The 27,604-nt window shown below is 40.5% G+C and overlaps 11 protein-coding genes across 11 annotated transcripts; 4 read left to right on the top strand and 7 right to left on the bottom strand.

Moving 5' to 3' along the window:
* Positions 1-283: 283 nt before the first annotated feature.
* Positions 284-2,061, top strand: ARP9 (Arp9p; the record flags this gene model as incomplete). Its single annotated transcript, XM_043191163.1, has 2 exons — positions 284-300; positions 705-2,061. 2 exons carry the CDS (start codon positions 284-286, stop codon positions 2,059-2,061), a joined length of 1,374 nt encoding a protein of 457 aa, XP_043051840.1.
* Positions 2,062-2,270: 209 nt separating this feature from the next.
* Positions 2,271-4,532, top strand: CDC9 (DNA ligase (ATP); the record flags this gene model as incomplete). Its single annotated transcript, XM_043191162.1, has 1 exon — positions 2,271-4,532. One exon carries the CDS (start codon positions 2,271-2,273, stop codon positions 4,530-4,532), a length of 2,262 nt encoding a protein of 753 aa, XP_043051839.1.
* A 22-nt stretch (positions 4,533-4,554) lies between these two features.
* On the bottom strand, positions 4,555-6,807 carry SCT1 (bifunctional glycerol-3-phosphate/glycerone-phosphate O-acyltransferase; the record flags this gene model as incomplete). The annotated part of the gene is made up of 1 exon (XM_043191161.1): positions 4,555-6,807. The coding sequence occupies one exon, from the start codon at positions 6,805-6,807 to the stop codon at positions 4,555-4,557; it is 2,253 nt and encodes a 750-aa protein (XP_043051838.1).
* Positions 6,808-7,724: 917 nt separating this feature from the next.
* FOX2 (bifunctional hydroxyacyl-CoA dehydrogenase/enoyl-CoA hydratase) lies at positions 7,725-10,436 on the top strand (the record flags this gene model as incomplete). Its single annotated transcript, XM_043191160.1, has 1 exon — positions 7,725-10,436. One exon carries the CDS (start codon positions 7,725-7,727, stop codon positions 10,434-10,436), a length of 2,712 nt encoding a protein of 903 aa, XP_043051837.1.
* A 148-nt stretch (positions 10,437-10,584) lies between these two features.
* On the bottom strand, positions 10,585-12,165 carry MIH1 (putative tyrosine protein phosphatase; the record flags this gene model as incomplete). The annotated part of the gene is made up of 1 exon (XM_043191159.1): positions 10,585-12,165. One exon carries the CDS (start codon positions 12,163-12,165, stop codon positions 10,585-10,587), a length of 1,581 nt encoding a protein of 526 aa, XP_043051836.1.
* Positions 12,166-13,946: 1,781 nt separating this feature from the next.
* KQ657_000305 (serine/threonine protein kinase) lies at positions 13,947-16,358 on the bottom strand (the record flags this gene model as incomplete). The annotated part of the gene is made up of 1 exon (XM_043191158.1): positions 13,947-16,358. The coding sequence occupies one exon, from the start codon at positions 16,356-16,358 to the stop codon at positions 13,947-13,949; it is 2,412 nt and encodes an 803-aa protein (XP_043051835.1).
* Positions 16,359-16,531: 173 nt separating this feature from the next.
* HOS2 (histone deacetylase) lies at positions 16,532-17,884 on the bottom strand (the record flags this gene model as incomplete). Its single annotated transcript, XM_043191157.1, has 1 exon — positions 16,532-17,884. One exon carries the CDS (start codon positions 17,882-17,884, stop codon positions 16,532-16,534), a length of 1,353 nt encoding a protein of 450 aa, XP_043051834.1.
* Positions 17,885-18,216: 332 nt separating this feature from the next.
* SCL1 (proteasome core particle subunit alpha 1) lies at positions 18,217-19,026 on the top strand (the record flags this gene model as incomplete). Its single annotated transcript, XM_043191156.1, is given in 2 exon segments — positions 18,217-18,223; positions 18,236-19,026. 2 exon segments carry the CDS (start codon positions 18,217-18,219, stop codon positions 19,024-19,026), a joined length of 798 nt encoding a protein of 265 aa, XP_043051833.1.
* Positions 19,027-19,158: 132 nt separating this feature from the next.
* On the bottom strand, positions 19,159-20,559 carry ERG4 (delta(24(24(1)))-sterol reductase; the record flags this gene model as incomplete). The annotated part of the gene is made up of 1 exon (XM_043191155.1): positions 19,159-20,559. One exon carries the CDS (start codon positions 20,557-20,559, stop codon positions 19,159-19,161), a length of 1,401 nt encoding a protein of 466 aa, XP_043051832.1.
* A 359-nt stretch (positions 20,560-20,918) lies between these two features.
* On the bottom strand, positions 20,919-23,861 carry LYS144 (Lys144p; the record flags this gene model as incomplete). The annotated part of the gene is made up of 2 exons (XM_043191154.1): positions 20,919-23,782; positions 23,855-23,861. 2 exons carry the CDS (start codon positions 23,859-23,861, stop codon positions 20,919-20,921), a joined length of 2,871 nt encoding a protein of 956 aa, XP_043051831.1.
* Positions 23,862-24,954: 1,093 nt separating this feature from the next.
* KQ657_000300 (uncharacterized protein) lies at positions 24,955-27,239 on the bottom strand (the record flags this gene model as incomplete). Its single annotated transcript, XM_043191153.1, has 2 exons — positions 24,955-27,109; positions 27,235-27,239. The coding sequence occupies 2 exons, from the start codon at positions 27,237-27,239 to the stop codon at positions 24,955-24,957; spliced, it is 2,160 nt and encodes a 719-aa protein (XP_043051830.1).
* Positions 27,240-27,604: the final 365 nt, after the last annotated feature.

Below are 27,604 nucleotides of genomic sequence, written 5' to 3'. Positions count from 1 at the left end.
GTCGGTTTGTAATCAGGAAAGTATCAGGACAACAAAAATAATCCGAAACAAATGGATATTTCCTCTTATGAGTATTACCTTGGACGCGTTCTGCAATTGAGTGAATGATAATACGAATAATAGATGTTGTTAATACTGGTTTAAATTATTAGGTATTGTTGTCCTGAATAACAAAACTATAATTAGCATAAGCGCTACCATTACTTTGATTGTGTGAGAAATACCAATTCTAATGGTAATGTCCAAGACATTGCGGTTTTGACATCTATTTTGAAATGCCGTGATGGCCAAGGAAGCTGAGTAAATTTCAGTTGCAGTCCTGTTAATAATAGCACGAATGACTCTTCTATCAGGATATCAGCTGCTGAAACGTGTATGAACAGGGTCAAGGCATTAATGTTCCTTTTCTCAAACTAACTGTAGTCTTCAAGAAAGTAACCACTTGAAACCACTGAGCGTTCACGGGAAATCCACGCACGTGATGATACACCTGATTATATGTCACGTGATTTGGTATCGCTCAATTATCAAATTTGTCGTGTCCTTACCTATAACTTGTGACCACCAGTGAAAAAGTATAACATCAACAAGCAGATATACTAATCCTGATACGCTAGGTATTCAATACTTGCGTACGGGATGCCTTTATACAGAGATGACTCATTTTTAATAGTGCACACAGGATCTAAATATACCATATTTAGTTTTGGTCTTGCTGATTCACTTTCTCCTCCCCAATATAAAATCCCCTCTGTGGTTTACCAACATCCGACCACCAAAGCGTATAAGTCAAGCCCAGAAGATCAATATGTGGCTGTGTCGCCCATAGTTAAGGGCAGGATTGTTGATGTGGATGCATATTGTTTCCTTTTGAAGGTTGTTTTACAGTCGATTCTCAAAACCAATCCAGTGGTGACTATTAATCTGATTCCTTTATTAATTATTGGTCCATTAACTGCTTGGTCTCGTAATTCTGTTGAATGTGTCACCAAATACGTTCTTGAACAGCTTGAGTTCACAGCATTGAACTTTCTTGATATGTCAATTGCCTCAAACTTTGGTATTGGGGCTTCAGTTAACCTGTTGGTAGTTAATGTGGGATATGAGAGCACTCAGATTGTTCCTGTTATTGGACATCAGGTAGTCAAATTTGCTAGCAAATCGTTAGATATTGGTAGTAGTTCCATCAACCGTAATCTTGCTCGATTGTTACCTCAATTGACTGAATCACAAGTGGAGGACTTGAAGACTCTGGGGATCTATGAAGTTATTGCTGATCATGAAAACTCCTTCTACAGTTTAACAGATTTAGATGCAATTGACAATGGAGATGATATCAAAGCTGACGGAGATGAAGAATTCGATGTAGCCAAATTGGTTATTGAAGGAGATGTGACAAAGAATATTGAAATGGCTAAGAATTCTGCTGGTGAAGCCGATGGTGAAGAATCAAATAAACCTAACCATGAACTAGAAGTCAATAGGTTCATTGACTCTACTACAGGCCAACAAGTGACTGTTGGTAAAGAGCGGTTCCAAGGTACCAATGAATTGGTAGAAGCGATTGTTGAAGCCATATACAACAGATTACTTTTAATTCCCGAAGTTCATAAGCGACAAGAATGTTATAACAATTTGATATTTGTTGGATCAACTTTTAAAATCCCTGGTCTTAAGAAGATGATTCTAATTAGATTGCACGATTTCTTGGTTCGATCACCTCAAGAACTTTCCAAGTTCAAAGAGCAAAGTTCAGGTGGGGTATCATCAGCTATTCTTGCGTATCAACAAGCAGAGGAGACAATTGACCCCACTGAAATGAATGGAGCTTTACATCAAGTACCTATTTCCTTTAAGGCTTCCAAGTACCCTGACTATTTCCCTGAATGGAAGAATCCCAAGGCTGAAGGTGGTTCATGGGAAGACGTATATTTCCTTGGAGCCCAAATATATTCTAAGCAAGTATTTGGTTCTAATTCTAACCATTCCAAAGAGATGTTTATGGATAGTGATGTCTATGAAGAGCATGGGCCTCAAGGGATTTGGAACGTTATTATTTGATCCCATCACATTGTAGAATATGTTGTTATATAATTATTATTATTATTAGATTGCTTCAATAGTATTGACTTTTAGAATGGTTATACCAGACTTAGGCTCACTCCGATCGTATGTGTATAGCCGTTTCTGGAAATGCGAAGTGGAAAAAAGATACTCGGTCAGACACCATCGCTGTTTCTTTCCCAATTGGATATCAAATACTGCAGTGCATGCTTTTAGTCAAAAGAGTTGCACCTTTCCGTATCCATCATCCTTTCTACTTTATGGCCCAACAACAGAACATTCTCCGGTTTTTTGGAGGTGGGAAGCCTGTACCGGCACCCAAGCGCAAACTATCCGATCAATCACCTGTTGAAACAAGACCACCACCATCATCATCACCGTCATCTCCCATAAAGAGTAGCAAGAAGCTGAAGATCAATCCAGACAACGCAAGTGCCACGGCGTTGGAAGATGACGCGTCTTCATTAAAGGATAGTGATCTGAGTGAAGGCGAAGTTTCAACAAAGGACAATCTCAAAGAAGCGGACGTGTTGATCAAACTAACAGAAAAGGTTAAAGCCGAGCACGCCACGGAGAAGTTGGTTAATGAAGGGGCAGCACTTGCGTATTCAAAAGTCAGTAATGTATTCGAACGCGTCGAATCTGAAAGCTCGCGTCTTGCCATCACGGCCATTGTGTCTGAGTTCTTCTTAGAAGTGCTCCAGCAATCTACGGTTGATATGTTGGTCAAAGTGGTGTATCTCTTTATCAACAGATTGGGACCTGATTACGAGCCTGATTTGGAATTGGGGTTGGGAGAGACGTTGCTCATCAAAACCATTAGCGAATGTTACGGTAGACCTCTGAGTAAGATAAGGGCTGATTATAAGGAGACGGGAGATTTAGGGATAGTTGCTCAGAAATCAAGATCCGGTCAACCGACCATGTTCAGGCCTGCTCGATTGGATGTCGAAGGTGTGTTCAATACGCTTACGTCGATAGCAAAGACCAATGGGAAGGATTCACAGACAAAGAAGATCAATTTGATCAACCGAATGCTAACAGCATGTGACCCAAAGACAAGTGAAGCCAAGTTTTTGATTCGTTCGCTTGAAGGGAAGCTTCGTATTGGATTGGCTGAAAAGACCATTCAAATAGCCATTGCTCAAGCGTTTGTCAATTTCGAATCGGACTGCAAGTCTGAGTCCAAATCTCTGAAGAAGAAGATTAACCCCCAAACATTGACTAAAGCCGAGGATATCGTACGTGAAGCGTTCTCACAAGTGCCTAACTATGAAATGCTTATCCACAATGCCTACGATCACGGAGTTATGAATCTTTTAGAGCATTCTCAACTTACTCCTGGAGTGCCGTTGAAGCCGATGTTGGCCAAACCCACCAAATCCATTACCGAAGTCTTGGATCGGTTCCAAGGCGAAGAATTCACTTGTGAGTACAAATATGATGGTGAAAGAGCCCAAGTACATTTGTTGCCCAACGGAGAAGTTCGGATCTATTCCCGGAACTCAGAAGATATGTCTCAGAGATATCCTGATTTAATCTCTATTGTTCAAGCAGGGGTCTTTGGGTCTCAGAATAGAAAAGTAACTTCCATGATTATGGATTGTGAAGCTGTGGCTTATGATAGAAAGAATGATAAGATTTTACCGTTTCAAGTCCTTTCCACCCGTAAGCGGAAATCTGTTGATGAAAATGATATTACGGTTCAAATATGTTTATTTGCCTTTGATTTACTTTATTTCAATGAAGAATCTTTAATCACTAAATCTTTGGCAGAGAGAAGGAAAGTTTTATTTGATAATTTCACTCCGGTTGAAGGGAAGTTTCGATTCGCTACCCAAAAGAATTCTTCTAATTTAGATGAATTGCAGCAGTTTTTGGATCAATCTGTTAAAGACTCGTGTGAAGGATTGATGGTTAAAATGTTAAATGGCTCTGATTCCTTCTATGAACCTTCCAAAAGATCTCGGAATTGGTTGAAATTAAAGAAAGATTATTTGGCAGGAGTTGGTGATTCTCTTGATTTAGTGGTTATTGGTGGATACACTGGAAGAGGTAAAAGAACTGGAGCTTATGGAGGTTTCTTATTGGCTTCTTATAATCAAGATACCGGAGAATATGAAACTGCTTGTAAAGTTGGAACCGGGTTTAAGGATGAAGATTTAAGCAATCTTTATCAGAAATTACACCATACAGAAATCCTTCAACCTAAAACTTATTATGTTTATGATACTACCAATTCCAATGCCGTACCCGATGTATGGTTTGAACCTACAATGTTATTTGAGGTTTTAACCGCGGATTTATCTTTAAGTCCGATCTATAAGGCCGCTCATCTGGAATACGGAAAGGGTATTTCATTAAGATTCCCTCGTTTCATTCGTATTAGGGATGATAAGGGTATTGAAGATGCTACATCATCAACGGAAATTGCAGAGTTTTATGAACGACAGGCAAATGTTAATTAATTAAGAATGACAATGACAATATTTATAATTCTCTGTTCTCTCTTATCTTGGACTTAATCTTGTTACTTAATTGGGACAGAGGATTAAACTCCAATTGAGAAGCAGAATCAGATCTTGATAGTTTGGGAGAATGAGAATTGCTTGAAACATGATAGTCGTTAGAGAGAGATAAACTGGAAGGTAATGCAGAGGGTAATGCCGAAGGAGGTAAATCAACGTATTTCTTACTCCTGGCGTTCATATGCAATTGATAATCTGAAAACATTGGAATGTTGGTCAATGAATTATCTGAATTCATTAAAGAAATACCATCAGAAACAGAAGCAGAATGTGACATTGAAGATTCTTCTGCTTCTTCGTCTCCTGTTGCTGACTGTTGCTTCTTTCTTTTCTTTTGTTCCTTTCTTCTGTTCAATCTTCTTTGTCTTAACTCCGAAGTCTTGGCTTCTTCCTCAGCATCACTATCAACATAACCCAATTCGTCTGAGATCTTCAATTTATCGCCCAATTCTAACAAGTTGAAATCATCAGGGAATAATTGAGGACCAAGATCATTAACCAAATCTGTAATCTCCGTTTCCAATTCTCTTCTCATTTTCTTCAACTCCCTAATGGAAGAACCGTTGGTCAATGATAAATATAAGGGACGAAGGGACTTGAAAAGATCAACCCCTTGTTCTCCTGTTAATAACGCACTATAAGTGACTAAAACTCCCAAGGAATAAACCAAAATCCAAACCCATATCAAACTATACGTTGAAAAAATGTCATGAATGTTGCAATAAATGGTTATAATCGTTGCATAAAAGGAGTATAATAAAGGTGCAAATCCCATACTAACCAAGACTTTCCAAGTGGCTATAACATCATTAGCTTTGATCTTAACAGTGGAAGCAGCAAGTGCTTGTTTGGCTTTCTTTTGAGAAATAACTTTAGTTGCAATAAACACTGGTGAAAACAATATAGCACCTGGTAAAGCCAAAAGAGTAAAAAAGACCAATTTCACCACTCTAAAGAGGAAAACTGGTAATACTCGAAACTTATTCGTTTCGTCGCAATCTTCAACTGAATGATCTGGTAAATATAAATGGCGCAATTGGTTATTATATTTAAGGATTCGAGTTCTTAAGCCTTGAACTCTGGGGTCATCCTTATACTTTTGATATCCAATAACCAATCTTCTATTCATTTCAATAATCAATGGTAGTGGTAACGACAGAGCGAAATGTCCAGCATATAATCTTCTTGCAGCTTGAACCATCATCAAAGTATCATAATCTTCACATGTGACTGTCACGGCCTTTAAAGCCGAAGTCACGGTATCTAACAAGTCTTTAACGGCTTCTCTATTAGTTTCAGGTTTGGCGTATTTTTTAACCAATTCTCTAGGAATTTCAATGGGGTTACCAAATTCAATCACACATCTTGATCTGAATTTATGAGCATTGAAATAGTTCATACCACAGGGGATGATCTTTACATTACAATTAGGATCATGATTCATTGCTCCCAATGCCATGATGGCCACACCCGCTTTAATGGGCAACAAGTCTGATCTATCATGAGACCCACCTTCTGGGAAGATCCCAATACAATTTCCATGGGCCAAATGTTCAAAAACTAAATTATAAACATCTTTTTGATCCACCTTATGGGCTCTTTTGTATGCACAGCCATTGTTTAACATCTCAACGATTTGGGGAGACCGTTTGAATTCCTTTCTGATCTTCAATTCGGTATCAGAAATGACTTCAACAACTTCACTTGCTCCCAATGATTGAGGTAAGGCCACCATCCCCTTTGGAGACAATTCTGTAGTGAATTTTGTCCCCACTCCACGAACAATTAGTGGGTCCACCTCAAAATCACAATAGATCTTCCCAGACCCTTTGGTCAAGTTGTCCTGGATTCTAACCACGGGGATTGACATCTCACATTTCGACAAAAGTCCAATTACCTTTTGAATATAAGATTTATAAGCTACCAAGAACGAGACCCTTCTTCCCAGTTCCTTCTTGACCTGGTGCATTAAGAGAAGCGGATCAACAAACTGATTGGCATGAGGAGCAGCCACGAAAATGACAGCCCCACTCTTAGGCAACTTATAAGCGCCACGAGGTCTTATCTCTCTAAAGAAACAATCAAACACAATAGAGAAACCCCAAAGGAAGAAATCATAGATCCAAAGTCTCCACCACGGGAAAGGCTTATAGACGAACGGTTTGGCTGCGTCTTTGAGCACCTTCGTATCGGGATCCTGTTCTTCTTTAGTCATAATCGGGACTGACTTAATTGTTCCTTTAATAATTTTTGTTGGTAAATCAGAAGCAATAAAACCACTTGATTTTTTTTTGGGGGGACCTCAAAGGGCACACAAAAGTTGATGATACATATTTCCTGATTTGGATTGTACGCGACATGGTTTTAGGTATGTCATTATACATCCTATTGTGGTATGTTGTGTCGTGCTGTTGTAGTTCTGTTTCGGGTATGTGGTGTCTCTCCTTATACACAGTTTATCACATCAATGTTTTCTTATAACCAGCGGTTCCTTATTAGGTTCGGTATCGACTCCGAGGATGGCATCGTTCCCCACATTTTTCAGTATAAATCAACGCAGTCTCAAGTGAAATTATTAACCAGAACCATCTAGACAATTTATATTGATGAGGCAGTTATGAACGTGATCAGATAGAAATGACTGCAGCATTTCACATAATACAGTGACTGTAATTTTTGACATAGTAGTGACTGTAATTTTTCACATACATGAAATACGACTATAATTTTTCACCTAACATAGTTTAACTGGAATTGCGATTGTAACCGTACTGTATCGCTGTACACTATACATTATGCCACAGTGCACTGTACTACACTAGCCGTTAGCATGCACCATACCATCACCGTATAGATTCGTACTAAGCTGTAGCGTGATCTTGCGCAACCGTTACGACTATATTGTATCCACAGTATCCATATGCTTCTCCACTTCCTCGGCAAGGCAGGTCGTGTCTGAACCACCCCCTCAACGTTTCCCCGGATTTCACAGGCAAAAATGATCTTTACCCTTAACAAGCAATATCCTCTGATTATATAAGTAGACAGCCATCCCCACCAAATTAGTCTTGTAACTTTACTACTTTCTATAACGTGACGTTAAATTAATTAACGGAACAAATTTAAGTATAAATGTCATTATCGTTTAAAGACAAGGTTGTAATTATCACCGGTGCCGGTGGTGGTTTAGGTAAACATTATGCCTTGGAATTTGCACTGAGGGGTGCTAAAGTGGTTGTAAACGATTTGGGTGGGACTCTTGCAGGCCAAGGTGGGTCCCTGAAAGCAGCAGATGTTGTTGTTGATGAAATCAAGAAAGCCGGAGGAGTTGCTGTGGCTGACTATAATAACGTTTTAGATGGTGATAAAATCGTTGAAACAGCTGTTAAGAACTTTGGTACAGTCCATATTGTTATCAATAATGCTGGGATCTTGAGAGATGCTCAATTTAAAAAAATGGATCCTAAAGATTTCAATTTGGTCATTGATGTTCATTTGAATGGTGCTTATAAAGTCACCAAAGCTGCTTGGCCCTATTTCAAAAAACAAGGTTATGGTAGAATTGTAAACACTTCTTCCCCCGCTGGATTATATGGTAATTTCGGTCAAGCCAACTATTCTGCTGCCAAATTGGGTTTAGTTGGTTTTGCTGAAACCTTAGCTAAGGAAGGTGATTCTAGTAACATTAAGGCGAATGTCATTGCTCCATTGGCTAGATCAAGAATGACTGAAAATATCTTACCTCCAGACATTTTGGAGCAATTGGGACCTGATAAAGTGGCTCCTTTGGTCTTGTACTTGGCTCACGATGAGAATGCCTATAACGGTTCTATTTTCGAAGTTGCTGCCGGATTTTACTCTCAAATTAGATGGGAAAGATCTGGTGGTGCTTTATTCAAGACTGACCTGACCTTTAATGCTGAATTGGTTGCTCAAAGATTTGATGAAATTGTCAACTTTGATGATTCAAAGAAACCGGAATTATTAAAGAACCAGCATCCAATCATGGTCAATGATTACACTTCATTGGTTTCTGCTGCTAAGGAATTGCCTTCTCCTTCAAATGCACCATCTTTGAACCCTGAATTGTTGAAGGGTAAGGTTGCTTTGATCACCGGTGCTGGTGCCGGTTTAGGTAGAGACTATGCCTTGTGGTTTGCTCGTTATGGTGCAAAGGTTGTGGTCAATGACTTTAAAGATGCCAGTGCTGTTGTAGCTGAGATCAAAAAGGCTGGTGGTGAAGCCCATGCTGATCAACACAATGTTGCTACCCAAGCTCAAGAGATTATCGACAATGTCATTGGCAAGTATGGTACCATTGATATCTTGGTTAATAATGCTGGTATCTTGAGAGACAAGTCTTTTGCTAAGATGACCGATGAACAATGGGATGCTGTTCAAAAGGTCCATTTGGGTGCCACTTATAACTTGACCAGATTGGCATGGCCATTCTTTTTGGAAAAGAAGTTTGGTAGAGTCATCAATGTCACTTCTACTTCTGGTATCTATGGTAACTTTGGTCAGGCCAACTATGCTTCGGCTAAAGCAGCCATTTTGGGTTTCTCTAGAACCATTGCTATTGAAGGTGCTAAGCACAATGTTAAGGTTAATGTCGTTGCTCCTCATGCTGAAACTGCCATGACTTTAACCATCTTTAGAGAAGAAGATAAGAACTTATACTCTCCAGATTACGTTGCTCCGCTCTTGATTGTGTTGGCTTCTGACGATGTTCCAGTCACAGGTGAATTGTTTGAAGTTGGTGGTGGTTGGATCGGGAACACCAGATGGCAAAGAGCAAAGGGTGCTGTATCGAAGGAACCCACTCCAGAGTTTGTCAGAGACCATATTGCTGACATCAGTGATTTCACAACGGGCACTGCCAACCCCAAGTCCACCACTGAATCTTCCATGGCCATTTTAGCTGCTGTCGGAAGTGATGATGACGAAGATGAAGATGATGACGACGAAGATGACGAAGATGAAGATGATGACGACGAAGATGACGAAGATGAAGGTAACCCCGTCTGGGACTATAATGATAGAGATGTTATCTTGTATAACATTGCCTTGGGTGCTAAGAGAACTGAATTGAAGTATGTCTATGAAAATGATCAAGACTTCCAAGTGATTCCAACTTTCGGACACTTGGCTACCTTTAACTCCACTGCTTCTCAATTGTCCTTTGCTAAACACTTGAAGAACTTCAACCCTATGTTGTTGTTGCACGGTGAACATTACATCAAGATCAACCAATGGCCTATTCCAACTGAAGCCAGTGTCACTACTGAATTTGCACCTTTGGCCATCACCCAAAAGGGTACCAACACCATTGTTGTCCATGGATCTGAAACCAAGGATGCTTCTGGTCAACCATTGTTCACCAATGAAGCCACCTTCTTTATCAGAAAGTGTGAAGGGAAGAACCAAAAGTTTGCTGAACGTAAATCCTTTGCTACTCAAGCCTTTAATGCTCCTAGTTCATCTCCAGACTTTGAGACCGATGTTAAGATCTCTCCAGACTTGGCTTCCTTGTACAGATTGACTGGTGATAGAAACCCTCTTCATATCGACCCAGCTTTTGCTTCCGGTGCTGGTTTCAAAGACCCTATCTTGCACGGTATGTGTACCTATGGGTTGAGTGCCAAGGTCTTAATGGACAAGTTTGGTCCATTTGATGAGATCAAAGCAAGATTCACAGGCATTGTTTTCCCTGGTGAAACCTTGAAGGTTAAGGCTTGGAAGAATGGTGATGTGGTCACTTTCCAAACCCATGTTGTTGAAAGGGGTACCATTGCTATCAATAATGCTGCCATTAAGTTGTTGTCCAATAAGGCCAACCTTTGATTATAAAATTATGTTCGTATTTATTATAAATGAGAGTTGAGATTAAGTAATACTGTATTAGTGTCATTAATGTACTGATGGTATTAGTGTAGTGATGCTATTGTGAAGTAATGTACTTGGTGTCCTGCACTTTTGGTGTGCGGGTCTTTTAATCATCGTCATCCAACTCGTCTTCATTAACTTCATCGATGTCGATAAACCCATACATCATTTGCGACGACGAGTTCAAGAGCGACGTCATTCTGGTTTGTTTCTTTTGGGACTTAGAGCCAAATGTTGAGCAATTGGTAGGCACTGAAAAGTCCACGGGAGTGTCTAATATGGGGTCAAGGAACGTATGAGATGAAAAGGGAGTGGTTGCGGAACTGGGGGATGTTTGGGAGATCATCGGTGACAATTTGGGGGTATTTTTCAGAAGCCGTGGGGGGACATCCTGGATAGATAATGTAATGTTAGTGTTATCATTAGGGAACTTGAAGTCTTTACATGGAGGCAATTGGGGTACTGAAACACTGGGTTTCCTGGTGATGGGTCGTAGTAAAGACTTGGACTTATGAATGATGAGATTATTGCTGGAGTCAAACAACGAGTCAGATGTCATTGAAGAAACATCAGTGAGGGAATCTGTTAGCAGATAATCTGAATAGATGGACGATGAAGAGGAGTTGATCGAAGTTGTCGATGCGCTGTGACTGCTCCACTTTCTATGAAGGGAGTTGAGCGACGGCGGTTGGAAGTCCTTTGGCTGGAAGTCTTTATGGCTAGGGCTTTCACCCGTGAAGGAAGATAATTTGGAGATGGAACACGAGGACGTTTTGTGCCGAAGCCCTTTCTTCCCATTAGACTTTTGTCTCTTAAGGGTTGGGATCTCTGGTGTTGAAGAGCATAATGACGAAGATAATGAAGATGCAAGTGAATGTGTGGAGGATGACGTAAGCAACGTGTTCAACGCCTTGGCGCGGGTTAACTTGTTCTCTTGCCGAACCTTATCCATTTCAAACTCGCAGGTCGACTGGTACTGTGAGTCGTTCATTTCAACGTAATCCTGCGGAGTGCACAAGTGTTTGTGGGACTCGTAGAACTTCTTGTACCCTCCGTCAAGTACAACGATGTCCGGATATGATAAACGAGGATAGTTGTTGCTGTTGAAGGTACGATCACATTTCCTCAAGTACGTGGCAAGAGCTGGTCCTCGGTACTTACTGAACTCACAGTGGAATACGAGTAACGACCGTTCATTGTTACTACCAGTAGTATTAGTAAGTTTCGCACTGGTCATGTTTGATATGAACCGTTCGTGTAGCTGGTCTTTGTTACTGATGTTGATAGCCCCCTTGATGTGGCCTCCATCAAACTCGTATTTGAATCGACAATCAATGATGTGGATCTGACTGTACTCATGCAGGTGATAGCCGTTCATGAGCCTGACCATCTGTACGACGTCTATTCGATCAAGCAAATCATCCTTCACCTTGTAGTGGACTATGGATGACTGTGTGAGGAACGAGTTGTCGTCAAACACAAAGTCTTCCTTCTCCTTGTTGGTCTGACATAGCGACTGGATTCTTCTGATCGTCTGTCGTTGCAGGATGGGCGACCCGTCGTTGATTTTGATTTGGGATGCACTGGCAAACCGGTTGACCGTTGGAGTCGGGTCGTCTTGGTCGTGTTCGTGCTCGTGCTCGTCGTCTTCATCAGTAAAGCTGTCTTCATCCAGGTACGCGGGCATTCTAGCCTTTCGAATGGAGGCCTTGGATTGAATCACTACATTGGAAAGATTCTGAAGCGGCGATCGCCGATGCTCGCTGGGTGTTGATGTAAGGCTCGGACGTGGGAATGTTCTTTGTCGAGTACCGCTCTTCTTATGCGTCAAAGGTGAATGGAACAAGTCGTCGCTCAGGAATAACATTAGTGAGCGAATGAATAAATGAAGGTATGAACGAGTGAATGAATGAATCGAACTTGTCTGACTTCTGATACGAGTCCAGAGTCAATCCATAAACGACTGAAGAAGAAGAAAAGATGAAGAAAAAAGGTACTAAACTAAAAGCAAGGAAGGAAAAAAAGTTAACCCATTCTAATCATATTGGTGTTCGGGTGCAAGAGGAGAACCCACTATCAAAAAAAAAAAAGATTATATTGTGTGCATTATTATATAACTCGTGACTTTTATTGATTGATTAAATCAAGTACATATGCATAATTAGGAATGTTACACTTGCTTGTGTTAAATTAATTCTTTTAAGTATATTATTTTTTAGCACTATTTCTATTGTTAAGCTATCAGCAGATTAACACCTGAAAGTTCTTTGCGTGACCTCACTCCCACATTTCATATACTATAACTGAAGGAATGTTGACAAACCTTCTTTGTACGGCAGCAACTAATATGGAGCATCACCTGTATGGAATCGAAACCGCAATCACATGAAACGGAGATGAGACGATCCTTGAAATGATTCACAACAATAAAACTATATGTGGAGATGAATATGGTAGCTGTGTACTGTGCTGTGTTGTGCTGTCCGATTGTTGTACGATACCGTTGAGCAGCTGTGCACTGCTGTGCACTGCTGTACTTGTATCAGCCTTACCTCTCACTCAATTACGCCACACTTGTCATGCTTAACCTTGACCAACCATCAAGGCCCCTCGATCCGTAACATTTCGACCTTGCCCGAGCCATCAAACTCATTCATCCCGCAACTGGCGTCCTTATACCGCATCTCATGTGTGAAATTGTGCCTTCCCTCAGATGCACCGAACGTTATATTGTTGTTCCAAAACGTGTCGTAAATAAACAACACTAGGAACTACAGATTCGCGTTTTGTGCCACGGACGACAGCAAATATCCCCGATCATATAGTCATCCATTCATAATCAAACCATAAAGTAACGTAATCACATTTCAAATAATTCTAAGGCAGCCGCAGTACAGATATTGATCCACCACATTTGTTTTCCTCATTTACGCATCATGTGTTAATGTTTCGATTTAAATATAGTAGTTTGGCTTTTCTCGTATTCGTTCATTCTCGTACATGTGTTGCAGCTGTTATCTCGTTTCATCCACGTTGGTTGTAAAGGGTACCATCTTCTGAACTTCCGCTGGGGCAGTTCCTGTTGGTGGTCCCAGTCAAAATTCCAGCCCCATCCCATAAAATAAGCTTCGCTAACATATTATGCATTAAATAACCATTTTTGGCTATACGGTACCCTTTATTCAAACCCCGTGACCATTTTCTGGTGATTCAAAATGGTAATTCCCCCACATTAAGCCTCGCTAGTTTCCAATTAGGAAAGTCGTAAACAGATGTATAACAATTGATGATCTCACCGTTGTTAAAGGTCAATTAATTGAGATGGAGTTTGTGTCAAGACCCCCAAGCCAACCTTTTGTTGAGACAACAAGCAGTATAGTAACAATGTAATCATGCACTGACACGGTCATTAAAACCAGAATACTGAGCCCATTATTACTCACTCAGTATACGTGATTGCTTTGCTTGCTATTCCAATTGATCCAAGTATTGATCCATGGTTAGTACGTTGAACAATGGCGGCTCCAGGGTATTATCCTTCAAGACCAATGTGGTATTATTTGCGTCGTCGTCGTCGTCGTCGTCGCTTGATTCGCACTGTAGAGACTCTTCATCTTGGTTCCATTTGGATAGTGGGATCACATCACTGTATAACTTTCTGCGTCCTTGCTGCCTCTCGTCCATGTTGAAGCCACTCAAACTCTGTGGTAACAGATCATCGGTTAAATAAGCGTTCAAATTCAACAGCGAACTGGACGAAGTAATCCTGCTGAGTCCAACAAACCCACTCCCATTCGCATTACTTCCACTGAACGAACTGGTTCGACTATGGCCATACTCGGAAATGACGCTTCCATTACTGTATCTTGAAGATGGTGGCTTGGAAAAGGCAAAATCCTCTTCATCTTCAAGGGCTTGCTGCAGTAACTGTGACAAATGAGTACTGCTTCCGCTACTTGGAAGATTTCCATTAATATTATTACTGGTGGCTTTGGATCCGGATGCAAAGAATGATCGAGGTTCGGCAAAATCTCGTGCATTATAACTCTCCTTCTTCACTGGTGATGCTAACGAAGTTATAGTGACATTATCTTTACGATTGTCCTCTTCAGATAAACTTGATCTCAACTTTGAACTTCGATAATCGCCAGATTCTCCACTATTGGTGCTGCCGTTGCTGTCACGATTCTGGTTTTTAAACCTCCTTGCTGGACTGAAAACAGACTTCAACGAAGACGGCGATGCTTCTCCAATCATAAATGTAGTGTTTGTAGTCGGAGTTTCCAATCCACCTGGCCCTGAACTTTTGCTGTTTTGGCCGTCTTCTTTATATGCAATTGCTGGAGGAAGTAATGTCAATGGTGGAGGTCTTGTCTTTAAGTTATTCTCATCTTCATGAGGTACAAACGAAGATAATTTAAGAAGACCCGAATTGACTGAAGCTTCGTTGGTGCTATTAGTGTATTGTTGTTGCTGCTGCTCCATGCTATCTCCTCGTAATCCTTGAAGCAAGTCATCCGTATCGATGTTCTCAACTACACTGCCGTATGATTCGTCTTCTGAGGAAGAATCTAGATATGAATCTAAAAGATCATCGACTTGCTGTAGTGTCTTTGTGTCTGGAGGTCGAGATAAAAGCGTAGGAGTTGATTGACTAATTGGAGCAGATATTGGTGCTTGTGGTAAAGCAGCAGTCTTATCATTCCCAGCAAAAAACTTTTTGATCTTATGTGCTAACCCAACACCGTTCTGTGAAGATGCAGAATCTGATCCAAGTTGTTCTTGTATTATAGTTGAGTTCAACTTAAGAAACTTCTTCTTGTCAGAAGCAGACCTTAAGTCATGTAGTGTAAAGGGATGATTCTTTATGCCTTTAATGTCTATTCTCTTTTCTGGATCTTTGATCAAGATCTTCTTGATTAGATCTTTCAATTGGGTGATCTCTGTCATGTCGTCTTCTGTGGCTTTTGATTTCTTACAAAACTTGGGGAATCTTAAATCGTCTTCGACTATCTTTTTGAACAACTCAAACTCGTTGAACCCGTTGAACGGTAGTTCATTGAACATTAAGCAATATAGGATGACTCCCAAGGACCAGATATCTATTCTTGAGTCGATCTTGACTGAAGATGATGTTGATGAAGTCTCGAGATTCTGAATCATAGAAAGTCTATTATTAACAAATTGACATAATTCTGGAGCATAAAATGCTGGAGTACCTACTGTTTTCCCCAACTCTTTATCATCATTAGCATTATTCTCCAAGATCAAACTCACACCAAAATCACTGATCTTAATGGTGTTATCGTGGCTTATAAGAAGATTGGACGGCTTCAAATCTCTGTGGATAATCTTCCGACAATCATGAAGGTACTCTAACCCGTTTAGGACATCTCTAAGGATCTTATTGAGTCGTATGCCATTCATTGGCTTGTTGTATTTCTCGTAATAATGACTGTAATGTTTCCAATCAATTTCTCCAAACTTGCAGTACTCCAATACTAAAAGGATCTTATCAAACTTGAGATCGTCTATCACCACATAAAGTCTTACCACGTTGGGATGACTGCAATTCTTCATGATCTGGATCTCTCGTTTGATCTTGGTGGTGTGACTGAGATATGTCTTGGTTATTAAGCGAAGACGGTCTATTCGATTGATCGTCTTGATAGCAACGAGCTTGTGATGGTGATGATACAATGGAGTATCATATTCTTTGTTACTACTCTGTTGCTGCTGTTGCCTTCCACCTAAGTCTTCTGCTAATAGAACCTTCCCATATTGGCCTTCGCCTATTTTTTTAACTATTAGATACCGATCATTAATGATCTTCCGTCGGAACCTGCCGTCTGTGGCAATAGTAAGACTGGATACATACATCCAGAGGCGATTGGTCTGAATCCTTGGTAGACAATAAGGTGTACCTTACTTACGAAATTAATGTCTAATAATAATGTCGTCGTATTTGGTTTGTCCTGTATATAGCAAAGTAAGATAAGCTCTACTATATTCTAATATACATTAACACACTAACAATAATAATAATAATACAATTAATCAACATGGACTTCTTTGGCAACATCTTTGGACTCTGCTTGCTCTCTATAATTCTCTTCGTTAAGTTCCCTGATTAACTCCTCTTCCTCGTCAGTAAGTCCGGTTAAATCCGGTGGAATCTCTCTCATCTGAACTGATGGAGCATGACTAAGATATCGTATCTGTTCCATGATCGTTTGTCGAACGCTATCCAAATATTTCTTGGAGTTTTTGTTATCTATTCTTCCATCAAGTTGAGGATGGAGTGAAAAATCAGGTCCAAACCATTCATGTGATGGTAAATCATTGGGAAGTTTGGCATTCAATGTAACATCATTTAATACTGATGTTTCATAGCACCATAATCTTGAAACGTTCCTGGGGGTGTATCCACCACCGCCTAACACTAACATGGGGATCCCAAATGACTTCACATACTTAACACATTCTCCATGGGCTCTGATGTTAAGATTAAAGCATCCCAATCTATCAAACCCCAAGGAATCAGCTCCACACTGTTGAACAATACATGTAGGTTGATACATGGTAATTAAAGGTTCCACAATCAGTTTGAACAATCTCACATAACTTTCATCATCGATACCATCTCTTAATGGCACATTGATGGCATAATTTTTCCCCTTCCCAATGCCCTTCTCGTCCACGGATCCTGTTCCCGGGAAGAATTCCCCGTTATATTTATGGAATGAGACAGTCATCACTCTATCTGTGGTATAAAATGCTTCTTGAACCCCGTCTCCATGGTGTAAGTCAATATCTATATACATGACTCTGGGATGGACCCTTAGCAAATTAAGAATACCCAAAACAATATCATTGACATAACAAAACCCACTGGGTTCGGCCTTTTTGGCATGATGTAATCCTCCAGACCAATTAATAGCTATATCTGACATTCCACTCATCAATTTCCTGGTAGCATCTAAAGAAGCTCCAGCATATATCAGTGAATAATCATAGATGCCATCAAAGACCGGGCAATCATCTCCGATATTAAATCGTTGTAGCACATTATCCACATATTTGGACACTTGGTCAGGGGTTACGGATTGAAGGAAGTCGATGTAATCTTGCGAATGGAACTCAAGCAACTCTTCTTTGGTTGCTCGTCTTGGAGTATACAAGTCCATTAATTCATATAGCTTGTAAGAGATGACCAAATGGTCTGTTAGCATGAGTCTAAAGGGCTTCATGGGGTGTCGAGGTCCATAATGGTATTTGCTGACATCAGGATTGAAATGGTATGATACGTTGGGTTGTTTGACTCCGTTCGGTTCGTATAAGGGTTTATGTGACTCTGTCTTGGTGTCTGTAGTGAAAGTATCACTTTCAGTTAACGGCACTATCATAGTGAGACATTGACTCTGGGTCTATTTTGACTCTGGCTGCAAATGTGAACTTGACGTGGACTCTGAATATGAACTTGCTGTTAAGGTTGACTTCTGGCTATGAGTCAAATGATGTATTGATAAGCAAGAGTACCGCAGAGCTAGTGGAGACAGTGGATAGTTGTATTGAAAATTGTAAGCTAAAAAAATGCGACATTCTCCCAAAAATTAATGTCGCGCTTTGTCGCAGATAGTCGTGATAATGCCAACCCCAAAATATATCCAACACTCGCCACCAACCAACCCTTTCAGTAACTTCCACCCACAACCATAACTAATAGACCAATCAAGTCATGTCTAGTAAGTAATTAGCATTAGGCGCCGATAACGAATCAATTACCATTTCTGTTACTAACATCTCAATTAAAGGTGCTGGTTTTGATAGACACATCACTATCTTTTCTCCCGAAGGAAGATTGTTCCAAGTTGAATATGCATTCAAAGCTATAAATTTGGCCAATATAACATCCCTTGGTGTCACCGGGAAGGACTCGGCCGTTTTAATTTCCCAAAAAAAGATCCCAGATAAGTTGTTAGACCCTGCTACAGTATCTTATGTATTCAATATTACTCCCAGTATTGGTATGGTGGCTACAGGTTCAATTGCTGATGCTAGATCTTTGGCCATGAGATCGAGATCAGCAGCTGCGGAATTTAGATATAAATATGGTTACGAGATCCCTGTAGAAACTTTATCCAAACAAATTGCCAATACTTCTCAAATTTATACTCAAAGAGCATATATGAGACCATTGGGAGTTGCTGCTACTTATTGTCAGGTTGACTTTACTGATGAAGGAAGAGGTCCTCAAGTATTCAAGTGTGATCCTGCTGGATATTTCACTGGGGTTAAAGCTTGTGCCACTGGCCCTAAACAACAAGAGGCTACAGCATATTTGGAAAAGAAGTTAAAGAAATCAGGTGCTGTCCGTGGAGATTGGAAAGAAACTGTTGAATTTGCTATTACAGCCTTAAGTTCTGTATTAGGTAGTGATTTCAGAAAGAATGATATAGAGATAGGTTTGGCTACTGAGGGGAAATTCCGGATCTTAACCCCTGATGAGATTGATGAAAGATTAATAGCGATAGCTGAAAAGGATTAATTATACAAATATATATATATATATATGTATATTTATATGTATATGTATATGTATGTATATGTATATGTATGTGTGCATACATGTATGTGTGTATATGTATATGTTCAATTATACGAGTATGTATATGATATTTTACCAGATATATGGAATGAACATGTATGGACAAGCTTCCAAATATCTATCCCAATCTTCACCATATTTCTTTGCACATTTGCGTTGATCTCTGTAAGCTCTGTGGACCAAGACAATAAAGAAGAAGACGGGGAAGAACCATGGGAATGGAGAAGCAAATCCACAAATTAAACCCCACGTTAATGATTGGGTAAAGTCAGCAGTGTAGTGCATCTTCCGAGCATAAACATACCAACCATCAGTCAACAAGAAGGAGCCATTTTTACATTTAATGTACTTGGGGTCAACCAAATCAGAATATGGCAAGTAGGGGAAGGTCTTTCTTATGTTTTTGTTTCCCGACATGAATCTCCTAAAGGAGTTCTTTTGTCTGTTTCCGGTGTCGAAAAAGTAGTAAGCAATGGTCAAGACCACGAACAAAATCACATTGTAAGTGATTGACCATTGGTATTCGGTATAGTCGTGATAGTAAAGGAACAAGGTACAATGGCAGTAGGTAAAGGGGACGCCACCGATGTTCCAAAAGAGAAGCATGAAGCCAAACTTTTCATAGGCCATGTCCCAAGTTGGAACAATCAATTCCTCACCTTTAGCACAAGCATTAGCATATAACCAATGAGCATATAAGATGAAGACTGCTTGGGGAGACACGTGGCCTTGTTCGTATTGTTTGACAACAAGACCTAAACTCATAAAGAATAAGAGAAACCAAGGGATTCTGACTTCAAAGAACATCTTGAGGTCCAAGTACGTGAACAACCGAGGGTTCAATGGTGCACCCATGAAACAGTCATAGATATGGTTTCCGGTCATCCGACTATAATCATGAGTAACAGTCAAACAAACAATGTACAAAACAATTGATAACGATAATCCATAGAAGATGGCGGTAGTCATGATTTCCCCAAAGTGTTCCAATATATAGTACACCTTGAACACCCCGGTAACATGCAAGATCAAGGCAAGGGCAATGGTGGTATAAAAGGACCACACGGCATTACAAAAATATGGCAATTGCTTATTATTCATGTGAGTTAAAGGCTGACCTTTGGTCCAGATCCCAGGCAATGTCAAATAAAAGGCAGCTTCCAAAAGAATAAAAGCTGTGAACACAAACCATGAAGTAAATGATGGGACTCCATGTTCAAGGAATGTGTTGTACAAATGGTGAATGAATTGTCGCCAAGTTTCTTCTTCAGTTGGCCAAGCTGGCTTACCGCCGTAGAATTCGGCACTAATCCACATATACCACATCAATAAGGGGAACCCTATCATCATCCCCAATGCTCCAGCAGGACCACCGAATTCCCATTCGATCTCATCTTTTGGTAAGTACCCTGGCTTAGTTACCTCAGCGCCATTAACACGTTGTTCCAATAAGGGAGTACCTTCCTCAGACATGATTAGATTTTTGGCTCGTTTCGTCTCCGTTTGATTTGAATTGATATCAAGTTGCTCTCAATTCGGTCGGCGCTAGGTGTTTATAATGTTTTTTCAAATTAAAGTTCTCGTTCCCGTCGTATACGCTTCGGAACGCGAATTGTAAACGATGTGAGGGCGTTGTTGACAGGATGCATTGCATCAAATGTGCATATATGCAAACGCAATACAAACGAACAAAAAAAATATCGAAATGTCGGTAGCGCCGTTTTAATGGGTAACCTACCTTATAATAATGTAGGAATAAGTGAAAATGTTCTTGTTTAATAATTGCAGTATAATTATTTAACAATTTAATAAGTTCTAATATATATCTCTCTCTAAGCAAAAGCAATTGCTTCCTTCCCATCGATTTCCATGTATTCGTTAAGATCGTCTTCCAAATAAGTACTTCTAGTAGCATCTGAAGCAGTCAGTGGGCTTTTAACAGACTTTAATTTCTCTCGGTGTTTGCTAATAGCATGCAATGCACTCATTGAACTTCCATTACCTAATTTGACGCACCCCATAAAAAATATTTCAACTTGTTCTAATTGTTCATCATCAAAAGAACATATACCGGCAATTCTTAAAGGTGACTGGACCATGATACACCGCATATCAAATAATGTTGCCGGAAGGTAGAATCTTGCGGTCTCAAGTAAAATATTATTAGACTGTTTGTCCTGCAAGTACGAATCGTCCGTCTTCCGTTTGATAAAGAATGTAGCCTTTAAAACCAGCCGAACCATATCTTGAACTAATGGATGAACTCTGGGAAGATGCATCAATTTTCTCATGGTTAACACTTTAAAAAACACATAATCTAAATGTAGTTGTTCGACTAAATCAAACCACGAATAATATATGGTCTTCCCTTCACCTGTAACCTCTTCACCAAACGCTGCCATTGATATGTTATAGGTGGAGCTTTCTTTATTCTGCGGATGCAAAGGGGACTCGGGGGGGACAATAAATGTCTCCATGTCGCAAAGAGGTATCACTGGGGTAGATCGTGCTGCATCCATACGGGCACATATCTGGGTTAACTTTCGACACAGTATCTCATGGTTATCGACTATTCGTAGTCTCTCTCGACATATATCGGCAATAAGTTCAAAGGAATCGTTGCTATGGCCGAAATAAGTATTGAATTCCTTCGGAGTCTTGGAAAGTAATCTCAGTCGTTGTAGCGCATCATGGATGTCTTTGGTGTTTGTTCCATTGAAATCACCTGCTAGTTTGAATATGTCATTGATTTGAGATTCCTCCCGAAGGACTCCAGCTGTTTCTGCTGTTAATATGGCTATCATTTCGATAGAGGTGAACCAAATAAGCGCCAAAGCCATTCCAAACGAAACTCGTTTGATGTTGTTAGTCTTTGAAAGTCGTAAATAATTTACGAGCAAGTCCTTTGCACCTCTTAAATGAACCTTCCAATGATCTAGGAATTTCCTTTTGGACGAATATGCTATGGCCGTAAATATAGACGTTAGCACAAGTACTGTAAGAACCAAGTTTTCTATTTTAGGGACGGCTTCTTCAAAGTTGGTGGTGTTATCTTTGGCTATATGTTGTGAGAAGGCATCTCCCAATAAGATTAAGCATAAGGTGGCGTATTTGAACCTTAATTGCTCGTGAATCTTGGCTCCTGATTGGTTGTACTGGAAAGTGGCTGACATGGCCAATAATGATGCTAATAAGTACGGTGAATGCTTCAGATTGGTCAAAAGAATCTTCAGCACTTCGTTGCTCTCAATAGACTCTGCAAACGGATATAAGTGATACGACAAGGGCGTGTTTGTCAAGATCTTTAAGTATGGCAAGTGCTTCTCGAATAAAGGGTTATCTTGGGCAACGGCATCGATTAGAGAGTCATTGGGCACAGATAGATCTGGATGCCAGGCATACTTAGGAACACTGGTCTTCAGTCTGTAGTCAGCGACGACGTCCTTAGCAAACTGCTCGACATTGAAGGTCTCCAAATTGTGGAGGATATCTTCATCCAAGGCGTCATGCGTTGAAACGCCATATGGCTCACTGTTGTAGTCGACGAACGCAATTTGATGTTGATGAATGAACTCACGTAACGCATTGTTCCCAATTCTGATGCTTTTCAGCTTCTTCTTACCACTAGACTTGTTCCCGTCCATTCGAACATTCGAACCGAGTCCTTGGTCGCCTTCGTTTACATTGTTTGCTTCGTTTACGTTTGAGGTTGCATCCACTGGCCCTTGGTCGTTCAAGATGTTTGGCTGGCTGTTGTTGCTATTCAAGTTCTGAGCAATGGAGTCCACAGAAAGCGACGTCACCGTAGTGTTGGAGTCAAACGTCTGTAAGCTCGGAACAAAGCTCTCTTCATGTAGAAAGTCACCAATGTCTGTAGCCAATTCCAAAGCCTCGGTGAATAAGGGGTCCATGGCCACGTCCGGAATAGGCAACGCTATAGAGCTGGAAAACGAGATCTGACTAACACCGGGCTCCATCAGTGGAGGAGGGAATGGACCCACTTGGTTGGGATAATTGGGTGATATGTTCTGCATAGGCAGTTGCAGTGGCTGTTGTTGTGGAGGTGGTGGGGCGATGTTCTGGAGAATATATGAAGGTCTTGGTCCTGATCCTGGAGCTTGGTAAAATTGTCCATTATCGCTTGGGGGTAGAATTGGAATCGGATGTGGTGGTAACGCAGGTTGCGGTATAGAAGCTTGCTGTAACACAGGTTGTGATATAGAAGCTTGCTGTAACACAGGTTGGGGTACAGGAGGTTGTCCGTACATTTGTTGCTGATTGTTGGGGGTATTCGCGTTAGAATATGGAAGTACTGGAGGCAGTGGCCTCCCACCACCACCTCCATGTTCAACAGGAAGTGATACAGGTTGGTGTTGATAATGAAGCTGTAACTGAGGTAATTGACTTTGAGTCTTTGGTGATTCCAGTAGTAGCTTATTATTGTCTTCACTCATAGTATAACTCATGGTTGCATCCTTCTTTATAGACACTTCCACCGGCTCAAAGGTAAACTTCTTTGCCATGTAAGTACACTCCTTTCTAACCTTCGTGCAGTTGAAACAAAAGGGTTTGCCTTCGTCGCATTTGATCTTGCGTCGCTTGCATTCCATGCATCCACCTCTACTGTATTTCCTTTTCTTCATTGGTATTCGAGATGTGGTCTTGGTTTCATTCTCGCCTTCGCCATCACCACCATCTACCTTATATTGCTGAATGGTCGTTGAATAACTAGCTACATGATCCGATGGCTTAGAGCTACTTGTGGTACCTGGCATGATGCAATCTCATGTATATGCAATAGAAGCCAATACCTCTTTTTTAGTACTTCTTTCGACTCAGCAACTGTTTTACGTTGATGATTTTAGACACACCAGCTTGTGCCTAATTGTTAAGTGTGCAAGGTTCCCTTTTTTTTGGCATTGTATCGCGGAGACTATACCGGTACGCAAAGCCATTCCGGCAAATAAAAATACTGTGAGCGTATGGCTTGGTAGCATTTTATGGCATGATTTAGATTTAGCTAGCAATAATACTCTGCATCGAAGATCGAAATATATTGTCCTATCCCTTCTGTTTCTATTTTTTCTTCAGGCTTGTGCATCTGCGTAAATGCTGAATTATGGTTTATTCTTTTAACACATGCATATGTGGTTTGGTTTCCACGTCATGGAAGTCGCTGAAACTTCTTCGTTTTTATTAATGCTTTCAACATCGAATAGTTCATTTGATGTGTTCACCCCAAAAGAGATGCTCATCGTCGTGTGTTGTTGCATTTAGACTACGTTTTGAACCCTTCCTACCATGCCTGGAATCCCTAGGGCAACGTAATACTACGGAAGCCCTACACTACATTTTAAAATTATTTTTGTAGAGATCAAGGCCCTTACACTTGTAGTTATCGTATTCAAACATTTCTGTTGCATCTCGTATAATTTAACAGTATTATGTGTGGTCAGTATAGTTGATTCATTTGGTTGGAAGTTTTCACACTACCACTTCAATACAGTCCGAATTTAACGTCTACTTGTTCAAAGTAGATAAACAATTTCTGCATCCACTTGTGGTTTCATCAACAATAAACTAATCTCATAACTGACTGCAAACGCATTGCAGCTAATTCTGTGTAAATTTGCGCTTCATGGTGCAAAAGATCTACAACCCATCGTAAATCACAAGGATGCATGTCTGAGATCATATGTGCAAACATGAGCACACATGTTCAACGGCTTCACTCGTAAATTAACGTCATCAAGGGTCATGTCAACTTATACTTTTTTTTAATATACAAACTAAAATACAATTTAAATATATATATATATATATACAAAACAATCCCCACATCATGTGATGGTTTGCAACTTTTATTCTTTAGCAAACATTCTGGATTTTCGTTAAGATTCTTCTTCCATGGGGAGTATTCTTAATGTTAACAAGTAGTGGTTGTAGTACATTGGCTAACTTGGCCAAATCTCTTCCATTGGCCACATCCAAACTAGTTTGAAGCACATAATTGCCATAAGCATCATTCAACAAATCAGAAAACTTATCTGAGTTTTCGAGTAGTACAGAAATGAGTGATTCTGTCAACTTATTAATTCTCAAAGACTTTTCAATTACATTGGAACCAAACTTATGCAACAGCAATTTGATTGCGTTGGCACGAATATGATCCAAAATAATGGATATAGAAGCTCCATCACCTCGACTTAAAACATATTGTACCACGTAATTTCCAAAAGGATCCAAAGACAAACTGGTAGCATTCTCGGCCACTTTCAACGATAATTGTTCGCGTTGGTCGGCATTTCCATGGTCCAAACACCTCTGTAAGACACAACATCCATGTCTATGGGTTGCTATCTCGTTGCAATGCATTGAAGCGGTTTCAAAGATGAACTGGTTATCCTCCGGTGTTAATTTCTGTAAGCACTTTTGAACAACATGATTACCGTTCAAGTCACGTGACAATGTCACAATGTGTGGTGATAGACTTTCTATGATTAGCATTGACTCTTCCTTGGTGTCAATACATTCCACCAACTTCTGCAATGCTCTGGTCCCATGAGGGTCCAAGGCAATCCGAATGAACTCTGGTGATGCATTTTTAACCAAAATCGTCCGCTGAGCAGTGGAGATGTTCTCAAACAACTTTTGAATCAAGTAGTTCCCAAATGGGTCAACCATTAACTCAATAATTCGAAGATAAATCTCATTGAATATCATTGTAGCAGCTACTTCCTTTGTTGTCGATACCTGTCCATTGATATCAGAGTTGTTGACTCCTGCTTGTTCTAGCTCGTTTCCCAAGTCTAACTGACGTTGTAAGAATCTGCATCCATGTTGGTCCTTGCACAAGGAATAGATTTCTCCCGTGAAATCCTCTAAACGAGCATTGACGTATTTTGAAGCATCATCACCTTTCCTGCGGTTGTTCATTTTACGATGGGAGTTCAAGTCGTTTCTCCGAATACCACCATGATGATTATTATTATGATGATGATTGCTATAGTTATTGGAAGTATTGTTGTTGCTACCGTCGTAATGGGATCTATTAAAGCGGCCTCCATAATTACTATGGTTATTGTTGGTATGGTTGCTGTTATTGATGTTTCCACCCATTGCTGACTCTGGTCCTGCGTTAATATTGCCTCTGGAATCATTACTGCCACTATTAGACAACATTGAATGATTGAGCTGAGCCATGGGCCGCTGCCAAAGAGGAGGGCCACCCATTGGATAATTAGAACTCTTCCCGTTGGCATCAGTAGCAGCAGCAGTGCCGAATGGTGGAACAGGGTATCCATGGTGGTGAATCTGTCCTGCTGGACCATTCATATAATTGCTATGACTATTATCACCAAAGAAAGCACCACCACCATCATTCAAAAATTGTGAATGGGGGACCCTTTGATTGACAAATGGAGGAAAACCACCCAAGTAATTGTCGGTAGAAGGACTTTGCAATTTGTTGTTCGACTTAGAAGTAGAAGTAGTGTCATTGTCACTTTGCTTATTCTCCAGATTAGAAGCATCTTTCGCGTCGGGTTCGGTCGTTGTTGCTGGTGGGTCCAACTTCAAGTGCTGGATGTTGATACCAACTTCCGGTGGATAAACTCCGGAGGTTCCATTCAGAGGTGACCAAGTATTTGGGTTAGGCGTCACGTTGGTACCAAAGGCGTTGAACTGGCCTGGCTGGTTTGGTGGCATATGATGAGACGAGTACATTTGATGTGGTGGTGGTGGTGGTGGCACAGACTGAGTGAAGTGAAACGAGGAGGAAGACTCCACAGCAGTTTGTTGTTCGTTCTTCGTGGTAACCGTACCAGCAGTACCAGCAGTACCTGCGGCAGTGGGATCATCACGGTCACTTGAATCGACTGGAATGGAGAAATCTTCATCGAGATCCAAGTTGTTTAATGCACCCACAATGTCCAAGTTTGAAGCTTTCAATACTTCTTCATCGTCCACTTCGTCTACGTTAGCCGTGGCTTCAATTGCAACAGAGGTTTCCAAGTCATCAGTGCTTGGAGAGCTCAAGTTCTTAAAGAACGTCGTCGACGGGAAGAAACTGCTGGAACCGATAGAAGCAGATCTGAATGTATTTTTCATGGTAGAAGATGCAGATGCAGATGCAGACACTGGAGGTACTTCATTAGTCCTTGGGGACTTCACTCCTGTGTCGATGGAAAACGATCTATGTGACATGACAGAAGGCAGACGGACAGACGGATAGGAAAGTAGTCACACAGATAGACAGGTAGGTAGGTATGCAGACAATCAGACAATCAGATAAACAGTCACTCAGTAACTCACTCAATCAGACAGTCAGTCACTCGGTAACTCAAATATAATATACACTAAAAATACAAATGCTGGCTTAAAATATCGACAATTTAAAGAAAGAACCATGAAACGCGCCGACTTCTCGCCACAACAATTCACGCCCCACACAAATAGAAAAGATCTATAGTATTCGGAAGAAAGGAGGTCTGGCTGATATCAACACTTTTTCAAGTGA

Source organism: Scheffersomyces spartinae (genome assembly GCF_019049425.1).
Source record: "Scheffersomyces spartinae strain ARV_011 chromosome Unknown scaffold_1, whole genome shotgun sequence".
NCBI classification, from domain to species: domain Eukaryota; kingdom Fungi; phylum Ascomycota; class Pichiomycetes; order Serinales; family Debaryomycetaceae; genus Lizanozyma; species Lizanozyma spartinae.
Note: the sequence above shows the minus strand (reverse complement) of the source record. Positions and strands in the feature narration are given on the sequence as shown.